The following is a 13,115-nucleotide window of genomic DNA, read 5'->3' as shown; positions in this document are numbered from 1 at the left end:
GATGGATCGGTTGGCTTTGTTTTCTTTGGACAGATTATGGAGGACCCAAACATCTGCTCTACTTATTTTTCCAATCTGCTTTAAATGTTCTTGGATAGTCGACCAAAGTTGATTAAGGGTGTCTGACAGTTCCTCGATTGTTTGACATGGATTTGCTTCCACTTCTGCCCTTAGCATGTCGTTGTCTAATGTTGTTGGTCTTCCTGATCAATAGGAGTCAGAGAGATCACAATTACCGGATTTGAACTTGAAAACCATCTTTGGCATTTACGAACGTCTAATGCACGTGGATAAACATCGCAAATGGTTTTGGTCGCAACTGTTTCATTACTATCCTTGCGAAACTCAAAAAGCATACAATGCCGGATATGCTCTTCTGGTATTTGGCTGGCTATTTCACCCAAAATTGAAAAAAAAAAAAAGTTTTATATTGAATTTTTTAGAAGTGAGTAAGTCACAATAACCTTAAAATGACTTTGGCAAGCCTTCGAGATAAACAATGAGCTGACAAATGAGAATCAAATATCGACATGCACAGAAACGACATTACTTTCCTATCCCCTATTAGCAAAATCTGCTCATCCCGCGATTTACACGGGAATGTGTTTTTCATCCTTTATTGAGGAACGCATCCCGTTTTTTCCCAGTTTAACAACTGAAATAAATTATATACAGCATTAGACGTTTACTTTACGCTTTTTCCAACAGATATCGTTAATTGTCCACTAAATTGCGGCGTTTGAAGGCATGTGGTATTACCGCTCAAACTCCACTTTTTGCTGCTTTTTTCTTACAGAATGGCTGCTAGAAAACGTTCAGCGATAATCTTGATTATTTAATTAAATTATTGAATTATTAATTAGATTTATTGATTAGATTAATAATTAGGTTGATTATTAATTAGATTTATTAAATCTGGGGCAAAGGCTGTAAAGTTGGACTTTGCCTTGAACCCTGTTTTGAACTCTTATCATACTAAACTGCATTTCTAAGATATTTTTTCCTCAATGCTTTATATTTTCTTAAATTTTATATATTTTACTTTTTTATATTATGCAATAAATAGAAATTAACTGTAATTCGACTGAAATTTATTGAAAAAAAATTTTTTTGGTGATAACATCTGAAATTGGTTTTTCTGGCAACTTAGTTTTTCATGATAAAAATCTATATAAAAATTATTTTCTAGAAAGGAAAAATGCATTTTTCAATATTTCAATATATATAGATTTAAAATATGCAACAAAAAAAAAAAAAGTTACACAATTTTTGAAGCGATTTCGGTCCACAAATTGAGCAGTCAGAGGGGAAAGAAATATTTGATAAAGTAAACAAATAAATATTAAGCTTTTTTGTGCAAATTTTGATACTCTTTAGATCATAATTGTTCTTTATTTCATAAATTACGATTTCTTATTTTTAATTGTATAATTTCTCCATGCCATCTTACCAGATTTAAATTGATGATCTATTATCCGGAAAAATCCCAAATCCGTAATTGCGGAAGTCCCGACCAGTCCGGATTTCGGACTTTGTACTGTATTTCATTTTCTTGTCAACTCCAGCACATAAGATGTATAGCCATCCTTTGCATTTTAGGCGCTGAATCATACTTTCTTTATAGTCTTCCTCATAAATATTACAGGAAGACGAGCACAGTAGGAAGCAATATGGTTGACTAGGGGGTAACTTGTTTTGCCAGAAGAGGTGCAGTTGGCATGATTTGCTACTATGTAAACTCTTAGAGGACATTTAATTTTTGAAAATGAAGACATATTTAGAAAAATGAGGCTATATATATATATTAAATATAATGCTTTAATAAAATTTCACTATACTTTTATACTTTGAAGCACTTATCTTTCTTATGAAGTTTGTCTTTTTTTAATTATTATTATTATATAGGTACAAAGTTAGCTCAAGCAAAAAAGTTTAATGATCCTAATCATCCATGCAAAATACTAGTTGCCACCGATGCTATTGGTATGGGCTTGAATTTGTAAGTAGATTTCAAAACATATTTTGAATTTATATGGTCCCCTGGAAAGTTTTGAAATTTTTGTTTATGTTAAGTAATAATGAAGCAGTACAAAAACATATGAAAGTATCATTGAATCCCATAAACATTATTTTAATCTATAAGTTTATGTGATTCCTCTTTATTAAAAAAAATTGCTGTTTGAGAGTCTTGAAATGAACTCACACATGAATAGTTTGTTCAGAGAACTTTGAAGTAACTTGAAGAGATGAAAATCTAAGAGACAAAATCTGGTAAATATGGGGTGTGACCCAAAACATCTCAGGTATGCTCAATTACGTCTTTTAAGTCCTTGTTTACAGAGGATGGTAGACTGAAGATGGTATAATTTTCGAGGCTGCAAATTTCATACTTAAATTTCTCAGATTACCTTCGAACTGTGGCATCAGAAAACAGCACTTTGTCCATATACATCATAAAATTTATGAGCAGTCTGATTTAAAAAAAAAAAAAAAAAAAAAATTTTTTTTTTTTTTTTTTTTTTTTTTTTTTTTTTTTTTATTAATAGAAATGAAAATGAACTTTCGGTTTCTCCATTCTTAGCACTCACTGCACTGGGAAAAAAAAAAAAAAAAAGGTTTAACACATGAAATGGAAGCAGAAAAAACCATGTTTAAACATCTGCTTCGATCAAGGTCATTTCCTCATCAGCAGCAACAAAATAATTAGGGAAAAAAACATGCTTTGATAAACCACACAACTTTCCAAATGACCCGATATTCATATAAATTTTTATTAAAGAAATTAAAAATTTTATCCTACTATTTGCTAATATAGTAGGATAAAATTACATAAATTTGATAATAAATAATGTAACTACATAAATATTGATAAATTGCATTTAATCTTATAAGTTTTATATTATATTATTATGATGCATAAAATTATTGTATTTGAATCATTCGCTGTATTATATATGCTTTTTTTTATTTCTTCATGCCACATTAAAGTATCTTTCTGTGTCTTTGTATCTTCATAAAGTGAATGCTCATAATAGCTCATAATATAATTTGAAAATAGTTTAATTTAAATTTTTTTTTTCTTTTTAAGTAGTTTAAGAATGTTTAGGCTAAAATTCCATAAGCGGGGTAAGTTCGCGCCAAACTATTTTGGCGAAATTTTTAGCTGCACTAAATGAAAGCACTAAAATGTAATTTTTAAACGTAAACAGAATAGTAACTTTTAAGTATTATGTAAACAGAATAGTAAAATGAGATGATAAAATACTAGATGAGTAAAATAAAGTCCAACAACTTTGCAAGTAAAAGCATTGTCCTATATATATGTAATTCATCATAAAATAGTAGAATGAACAACTCTTGTAAATAATTATTGAGTAAATAAATGAATACACTTATCAGATCAGAGCACTGCGAAGTCAGTTTTAAACGTGAACAGAATAGCAAATTATGCATATTCAGCATCATAAACTAACTAAAATATTCAAGTTACTTTCATTGTGGAATTCAACACACTAAACAATTTCGTTCAAAGCTTTAAATATTCCACATCTTTCGATTGCCACATGCAAGAAACAAAACTAAAAAAATTAACTAAATAACATTCAATGAAAACATTCATAAATTATAAACTTCATGTCATATGAAATCCAACATTCTCCCTCCAACAACAGCTTAAACTTCTGCAAATATTTATATAAATATAATATTAAACATATATATAACAATAATATTAAACAGTAAAATTATTAAAAACAAACACAGCATTGCAAAATTAAATTTAAAAAAAAAAAATCTGGCTACACTAAATTCACGCTCTTACAGTTACCGAAATAAAGCTCTAGATTTGCCACAAGAAAACATACAGCCGGAAACCACAACCAAATTAAAATCGTGCCAAATCTCGCCAAGCTTGGTGCTCACTCCGATTATGGAATTTTAACCAATGTTTTGATAATTGAAGTAAATTTTATGAAGTATATTATCTTAAGCTATATTTTTGTGTGTGATATATCTTTTACTAATACCATTGGTTAAGTTACGAACAGAAATACAAGAAGTATTATTGAATAGTTTAGTATAAAAAAATTTTGTCTGTTATTAAGAGCAATCATGTTTTCAACCATCTTTTACTTTGTCCAAATAACTGAAATATTTTATAAATTATAATTATTTTTTATACTAATTATTTTTAATTTACACTTTTTAATTATAATTAATTAACATTATAATTAATTAAAATGTAGCAAATAAAAGTAGTAATTTTCAAAAATTATTTGAAATTCTACCTGATTTTGCATGCAGTTTTTTGGATATTTTTCCGAAGGCTTTCTCTTTGGATTAAAAACCTCTTGTATGTACTGTAATACTTTTTTTCCTGCTAAAAAATATCAGAAGGAAAAAACTTTAAGGACCGGTGGTACATATCTTAATTCCTGATGCAGTCTCTGCAGCTCTGCAATTCTGCTATCAAGCGCCTCCCCAAGTTCTGAATTTTTGGCAGCCCCTAAATTTTGGATCCCAGTGCTTTCTCTAAATTCTAAAAATATTTTAATTCCTTAATTTTGTTGCTTGGTGCTTCTCTAAGTTTCAAAAATCTTGGCTTCCCTGTGTTGCCATATGAGGTCTGCCACCCAGTGTTGCCATATGAGGTCTGGCGCAGGTTCTGTGTTTATGTGAAAAACAAATCAGTTATTCTTTATTCAAATAGCACTAAATGTAATCTTTTGGCCTAGGAATATTATTAACAAAATCTATTTTTAGCATATAGAAAGAAATTTTTATTAAATTTTTCTCGTCAATATTTCTTAGTGCATTTAGCTTAAACCTGTAATCATTGCAGACATAATAATGTCAGCATAAATGGTTACCATACTCTTTGTACTAATATAAAAAAAAATTTTAATGCATTGCTGCATGAGTTATTACTCAAGATCCCATATTTTAATAAATGAATGAAGCAAAGTATAATAAATAATGATTTTCCAGGTTGACATCAGGGATATAAAATATTAGTAGGTGTAAAATCAACGATGTTTCTATCTAAAATGTTTTGGTTCGAGATGTATGCAAAGCAGATACTAGTCAAATTATTGATCACACAAATTTATACTAAATTATTGTTTCTTCAGTAACGAGATATTTATTTAGTGCCAAAGGGAAATTAAGAATCGTGACTCTCCACATAGTTTTATCTTCAGGGGAAAAAATTAAATGCGCATGCGTAAAGCATTTAAAAAAAAGTTGGCGATTTTGAGGTTCAGATTTTAGATCATTCCGAATATTAGACATCCAGACTTTGTACTGTACTTATGTATGACATTTCCATTGATAGCACGGCGGGTGATCGAACTGCTCCCAATGAAACTGTCGAATTAACGATTGAGTGACACCAGCAGTATGGGGCCGAGCATTGTCTTGGAGCAACACAATTCCTTTACTGAGCATTCCTCTTCGTTGGTTTTGAATGGCAAGCCTTAGTTTTGTTAAAGTCTCACAATATCGTGCTGCATTAATGGTTTCACCTCTGGGAAGAAATTCAGTAAGCAAAACGCCTTTCCTATCCCAGAAGACAGTGCACATGATTTTTTGTGATGACATTGTCACTTTGAACTTTTGTTTTTTCGGAGAATGAGTGTGTCTCCACTCCATCTATTGTTGTTTCGATTCTGGTGTGAAATGACACACCCAAGTTTCATCACCTGTCACAATTTGGTTTAAAAGTTTTCTCCCTCATCACTGTACCGCATGAGAAATGTCAGGGCACTACCAAGTCGCTTTGTTTTGTGAACATGAGTGAGCATTTTTGGAACCCATCAGGAACACAGTTTGCGATAATTCAAGCGGTCAGACACAATTTCGAACAAAACAGTACATGAAATTTGTGGAAATGCCTCTGAAAGAGTTGTCATTGTGAAGCGTCTGTTCTCATGAATTGCTCCATCAACTTTCCTTACCAAATCATCAGTGACAATAGAAGGCCGACCACTCCGAGCCTTGGCGTGGACATTTGTTCGACCTGCATTAAACATTCTTACCCACGTTCTCACCATTCCATCACTTATCGCGTATTCACCGTAAACTTCTGTCACTTGACGATAAATTTCGACCAGTTTAACATTCCTCGCGTTCAAAAATTTAATCACGGCACGAATCTCACAGTCAGCGGGAGAACTAATTGTCTTAAACATTTTGAATGTGCACAGCAAACTGAAAACACAACATAGAGCAACCAAAATGGCGACAATTAAAAGTCAGTGAACAAGAAAGACTAGTGCGCATGCGCGGACGCCTACCACAGCGCTGCGACGGCGCTAGAATGAAACGGTACTTAGTTTCCGAATACGTTACGTATATATATGTATGTATATATAAATCTAGATTCTGTGTTGATTTCTTTTAAATGTTTTTAGGAGCATTCGTCGTATTATTTTCTATTCCTTGATTAAACCTGTAATTAATGAAAAAGGAGAAAAAGAAATAGTTACAATATCTACTTCTCAAGCTCTGCAAATAGGAGGGAGAGCTGGTAGATACAACACACAGTTTTCTGAGGGGTTTGTTACAACATTTCGGAATGAAGATCTTCCTATTCTTAAGAGTATAATGGCAAAGACTGTTGAACCATTGGAGAAAGCTGGTTTGCATCCAACTGCTGATCAAGTAGAATTATTTGCATATCATTTGCCTCAAGCAACCCTATCAAATTTAATTGTAAGTTATTGAAGAATGAACATTAAAAATATGTCGATGAATTATTAAAAAATCTAATATTATATAATGTATACTGTGGGTTTATTGTTGGTTTTTTGTTTCTTTTGCTATCAAATTTTATTTTTACTAATTAATCAAACTTATTATGAAATCTTAAAAGCTGTCATCAAAAGAAATGTAATTAAAACCTTATCTGTTACATGTATAACAAAAGTTCAGAATTATTTTGTGGTAGATAATATCAGTGATATGTGAATTGATGATTTTTCTGATCACTCAAGGTAGATTGTAGAAATATCTGAACTATCGGTGTTACTAAGTTATCATGGTTTTTCAACAGTGTTAAAACATAATTTCTTTAAGATGAACTAAATGCTTAACAGTAAACTAATTGTAATTGATTCCTGCAAAAGTGAAGTTTTCATTTAGGTATGGATTTAGTCATCAGTCATTTGCTCTGTTAAAAAATAAGCTAAGTAATAATATTCCTGATACCTGATTCCTGATATCAGGGTAGTACATATATGATGAAATTTTTTTGTCATGTGTTTTGTATGGGAACTATATTTTCTAGATTCAACAAGTTTCATTGTTGAACGATTATCTTCAAAATGTTTTATTGCTAAAGTTTGAGGTAGATTAAAGTCTTCTATTAGTTTTAATAGTCAAATTAACTCTTACATAGCTTGCAGAAGTGCAACATAGTCAGCTTCTGTTGAAGATAGAGAGGCATTCATTTGTTTTCATGGAAACTATAAAATCCAATTGCTATTTAATAAAATTGCACCTTTTTTCTGTCTTTAATATTTTGTTCTCAGTCAACATCTGAGTAGACTAAGATTTGGTTCTATATCAAGGAAAAATGTAGCGAGGATATCTTTTATTGAGTTTAAATATTTAATTGTTCTTTTTGCAGCATTAGTGTCTTTTTGAAGTGTATTGTTACATCATCTGCTGAGTATATGATTTGAAGATATAATATCTGCTCTTGTGATAGACCTTACATATAAAAGATTTTCAATCGCTGGGCGAAATTTATTATTTGAGGGTAGAAGATTTTCTTCTACTCCTAAAATATAATAATTGATTTCCATGGGTATATTAGTAGTATTTGCTTCTTCAGATAACTTTCATATTCTTTTCAATTTATTTTCATGCCTAAGAAAGATTTAGCTTCGTAAATATTCATGCCTAAGAATATTTAACTAAATGCATTATTTGATGGCGTTTCTTTAAATCATTGAATATTGGAAGAATTAGGGCTTCTTGATTTTATCACTTAATAGAACATCATTGATATTACACAATTGCATTAATGTTTTTATCACAATCCCTTTCCGTAAAAGACGCAAATCTGTTTTGCTTTGATTGACAGGTCTGCTTTGCTCAGTATTCTTAAGCATATTATCAGTATCTGCATTTTAGCACATTGCTGCTTGTTTGAGAATTACTTACCGTATTTGCCAGCATATAAGATGCCCTTTTTCTTTGAAAAGGGTGAAAAACAGGATGTGTCTTATATATCAATACTGAGTTTTTGATTACATTCATTTCTGAAAATTTCCTCTATTTGGAGGGTTTTTTTTTTTTCCCCCCCCTTGTGGAGTGTGGGAATATTACAGTTGCAGAGAGTTACACTGCTACTGCTTACAGTAGAGTTTAGTTAATGTGCATCCATTGTCAGTGACGATCACAGCTGGGTTCGTTTAAATTTTCCAATTTTTGTGAACGACTTTTAAGTGTGTGAAATTTCTACTGTTCAATTTTCTTAAATTTGTTGGCAAGTTATGGCTCAAAAACAACATCGGCATTGCTATAACATAGAGTACAATCTACATGTGATTGCTGATTTTGAAAAAATTTCAAGTGATTCTTCATTTAGTTCTGGAGATGAGTGTCTGGGTTTTAACGAAGAAGATTAAAAGGTGTTCTTTTCCAAATAGATCGGATATTTGCAGAAATTATTATTTTGTATATTTAAAATACTGTAAATTTATTATAATGATGAGTAATAAAGTTTTATCCTTCAAAAATGTGTTATAAAAAGGGGGTGTCTAATACGCTGGCAAATACTGTAATTCATTCCTTAATTTACAAAATTTTTTCTTTCTTCTAGAATTACAAATCCTTCTGATTGTTCCATGTAAATTTCTTTATATAATTTGGCATTCAGAAATGCAGTTTTAACACCTAGTTGATGCATATTTGCGTTGTTATACTCAGCCTGTGCTAAAAAAAAAAGATTTCACCAAAATTATTTCTGTATTTTTGAGTATCCTTTAGTATGTTTTGTATTTTATCTTCATATCAATTTCATTTCATTTTAAACGATTATTTCCTGAACGTTTTCTTAGCAAATTTTTAAACTGGTAAGTATTGTCCTCTATTTAGAGAGTTTATTTCTTTTTCCGTAACTTTGATCCAAGCTTCTTGTTTCCATTTTGGTTAAAATTCCTTCAAATATTTTTGGATCTCTATTTTGATATTATATGGATGCTTTGTAGAAGTATCTGTCTGTACCTTTAGTCATCGTACTAGAATTTCTTCTTTCGACACATTTTTTTTTTTTTTTTTTTCTTTCTTTACATTTAATCAAATCTACAGTTGCTTTCTTATCGGCTGTTACATCATTGGCAAGAGATAGTTCTGTTTCATTTTCTGAGATACTGAAATAAATTAATTTCTAAATCTTCAGTACTGTTTTGTACACGTCTGTCAGATCTAAATGCATTTTTAAAAAGTTAACTGTTCTGCTTGCTGTTTTTTTTTTTTTTTCTTCTACCTGTGTAAATCATGTATCCTTTGCTTCATAAATTTTATCCTATGAATATTACTTCTTGCAGTTTGTTAAATTTCCATCGCTTCTATTTGTTCACATAGAAGTATGCTTTACAACAGAATACTTGTAAGTGACATAAATTTTGGTTTGCTGCTATTCTGTAATTCGTATGATGTTTTATCTGTAGCAGTTCATATTGTAGCATGATTTGCGTGAACAAAATATGTTTTCTTGTCAATCAAGTTTGCAGCCAACTTATAGACTTGTTGAGCATTGCTGTGAGCTATAAGCAAGTTATTCCTCTTAATAGTACACTTATTACCAATGTCTGGATTTTGATGAATGCACTTTGTTTCACATTTTTTTTTTTTTTTTTTTTAAAGTTTTTAGTGCATTTTCTGTTCAATTCAGAGTATTTTCAGGTTTATTCTAGGTACTGAAGTAAAAAATAATCTTATTCTTGAAGTAATACTGTGTCAAATCCTATGAACTCATTTTACTAGGCAGCTATGTCTTATCCACAGAAAACTGATAATGCTATCTGTTAATCCTATGTATTATAATAGGGTTTTTCTCACAAGGTATGAGTACCATTTCTAAGAATTTTTGCATACAGGCATTTCTTAGTTCTTTAAGGCTTTTTGTGCATGTTGAGTTCCTGCATTGGGGAAAAAGCTATTTCACTATTCTATTGGCATGTTCTTGAAATTACACACTCAGAGCTGTGTGCAGTACTTTTTTCTACCTGTATAAAATCCTCTTTTCTTTCCTTCCCCACCAGATTTTGAGGGGTGCTCAGCTGGTACAGTCTGTTGTTGGCAAATGACCTTGGATATTTCTATTTTCAGAAAGGTCCCATCAGAATAGGAATGCTATGAACACAAAAGGTGTTTGGTGACCATATTTCATGCTAAATGATTCTTTTCCCTTGAAAGTACTATCAAAACAAACAGTACATTTTTAAAACTTTAGATTCTTCGCCATATGTGTTTTGTTTAAATCTTTTTGCAGATGCCTGCAACAGAAAATGTCCTTTCATAAATCTAGTTTAATATAGAGCTTCCTATTTTTAAAACAGAGCTTTATAATGTTTCTCACAAGAGTTTATATGCATAAAGTTTTCCCTGTTTTGACATAAAACTGTGGCTTCCAATCCATGCGGAAAATATCTCTCATCCTGATAGAAGAAGCAGACTTTTTTAAAACTGAAGAAGAGTTAGTAATAAATTATGCAGGTTTTATTTATTTATTTATTATTTTTTAAGTATGCTCCAGTAACTGCAGTTGATGTCAGGAGAAGCTTCTAATGCTATAATTTGTATAGTGACAGCAGATCTTTCACTTTTAAAAACTTCAAGAAATACTTTATAATTCAGTCCAATAGTAATACATTTGTGTAAGGTTGAAAATTCAGACCAAAAAAAATTAAGTGCAGGTATGTGCAATGATTTTGGGTTTTAATTCATTTGTCAATATTTGTACATTGTCTTTTTTATATTACTATTTTTTTAAAGATATTTTTTCTCATTTAAGTGCTTTTTCTTGCCATTTTTAAGAGCATTTACAGTGAATTTTTAGGTCCACAACAATGTAACCTTTATTCATACATAAATAGAAATTAAGTTACTGTCTAAATCTGATATGTACAGTATGTTTTTTAACTTTATTTCGCTAATAAACACTGATGGTTTGTGAATCTAGACAGCAGTTAAGCAAATTAAATCTTTAGCTTTTTGATTATCTTTTAACCAACTATCACAGTTTATTTGAGATTTTTCCTTCAAATATAATAGTATCTAAACCTTCTTTTCTTAGAAGTTGTTCTGTTTTTTATGTTTCCACAGGGAATAATTTTCATCTGTTAAATTTTCAATGTAAATTGTTTCATTTAGAATAGATATTACTACTTGCTACAATTTCTTTTAAACTGTATAACTATCTTTGTCAACAAGAAAAGGTTTAATACTGTTTGTCTCTGAAAGCTTGCTGCAATATATATTTTTTTTTAGAATTTAAAATTTTAGTTAAATCTTTTTGCAGATGCCTGCAACAGAAAATGTCCTTTAGAAGTGTTCAGATGTAAATTTTGTAACCAAATTCGGTGTCATAATCAATGAAATGCATGTACTTTAAACATGCTACTAAGGCATTGAGTAAGTAATTCTCCAGCAAAGTACAAAGCATCAGAAGTTCTTATAAACAGGAATTCTTTATTTAAGAAGGAAGAAGTGTTACTGAGCTTGAGCAGAACAAAACAAATTGAAAGCTTCAGAAACATTTAAAATAAATTAATAAGCTAATGTTCAAAAGATATATAAGCTAATTCATTCCTTTGAAACAAATCATCACTTCTATCTTTTAGGTCAGGTGCTTGCTACAGGAACATTTAAAAAATGACAGGATGCTAGAATGCAAAAGGGCTAAATGGCTCACAGTTAGTCTTATCTCACCAATTTTATACCTTTTGGCATTTGATCACAGTTTCAAGTTTCATTATAAAAAAATGCTAAATTCTTCTAACAGAAATTGCAGCCAAAATGAACTGGATCTCAAATAAAAGTATTCAAAACCTTTTTGCTAATAAGAAGATGTTACCATATTTAATTTGAGGATTTTTTATTTTAATTTTGAGAATAGCAATGGAATTTAATTTTTATTTTTAGAGATAATTTTGAAAACTGATTATATTTATCTCTTGTCTCTCTCTCTCTCTCTCTCTCTTTTTTTTTTTTTTTTTTTTTTTATGTAGGATATTTTTGTTAGCCTTTGTATGATGGATACATCGTCATATTTTATGTGTGATACTGAAGGATTTAAATACTTAGCAGATAAGATTCAACATGTTCCTTTACCACTACGAGCTCGTTATGTGTTTTGCTGTGCTCCCATAAATCGACGACAGCCTTACGTCTGCACTATGTTCTTAAAAGTAATTAATAATTACTTTTTTAATATAATGAATTTCAAAATGTGCATTTTACCAAAAACAAATGATCTAGTTGGCTTCAAAAATAAAACTTTGAAGTAATAGTTTCTGTTTTTTCATCTGTAGTTCTCCAACCAATATAGTCAAAATAAACCTATGACAGAAGAAATACTTTGCAAAACAATAGGATGGCCATTTTCACCACCACAGAATATCATACAACTTGTACATCAGGAAGCTGTATTTGATGTCTTAGATTTATATCTTTGGCTGAGGTATGGTTTCCCATTTTAAGATCCTTAAGATATTAGGATTAGATTTGTAAATTTTTAAATATATAGTGATAAAGTTGTAGTGTTTATTCACCTGAAATTTATGAATAGTAGCTGTTGTTGTGTAATAATACTATTAATTTTATTTAGTGAATAATCATCTTACTTGCTCCTCATGGGCTCTCATTTACTGTCACTTACTAAGTGCTTGTAATACTAAGAATGGTTTTTGCTGTACTAGAATGAGAAAGCAGATTAAATAGATAGTATACTTTAAAAGTAATAGTATACTTAAAGAAAATAGATAGTATACTTAAAGAATAGTATACTTTAAAAGATTCCTGATTTTGTTTTGTTGTGAAAATATTTAATTTATTCTCCCTCCTTCATAAGGAATCTAAGAATTCAAAAAATATTTAAAAATTTA

General features: G+C 30.2%; 1 protein-coding gene across 3 annotated transcripts in view; it reads left to right on the top strand.

The window, feature by feature from the left end:
- Positions 1-13,115, top strand: part of Suv3 (Suv3 RNA helicase) — a 142,693-nt gene that overhangs the window by 96,848 nt on the left and 32,730 nt on the right. For 2 of the 3 annotated variants that reach the window (XM_035363091.2, XM_035363109.2), the window contains exons 10-13: positions 1,906-1,999; positions 6,411-6,711; positions 12,240-12,419; positions 12,543-12,691. In XM_035363091.2, the coding sequence (XP_035218982.2) occupies positions 1,906-1,999; positions 6,411-6,711; positions 12,240-12,419; positions 12,543-12,691 (724 nt within the window). The remainder of the gene's footprint in view (positions 1-1,905; positions 2,000-6,410; positions 6,712-12,239; positions 12,420-12,542; positions 12,692-13,115) is intronic. The other variant, XM_035363099.2, reaches the window with a different exon arrangement.

This window comes from Stegodyphus dumicola, chromosome 4 (genome assembly GCF_044657685.1).
Source record: "Stegodyphus dumicola isolate Sdum_Otavi_A_Nest chromosome 4, ASM4465768v1".
In the NCBI taxonomy this organism is placed as follows: domain Eukaryota; kingdom Metazoa; phylum Arthropoda; class Arachnida; order Araneae; family Eresidae; genus Stegodyphus; species Stegodyphus dumicola.
The sequence above is the reverse complement of the archived record's forward strand: the minus strand, read 5'-3'. Positions and strand labels throughout refer to the sequence as shown.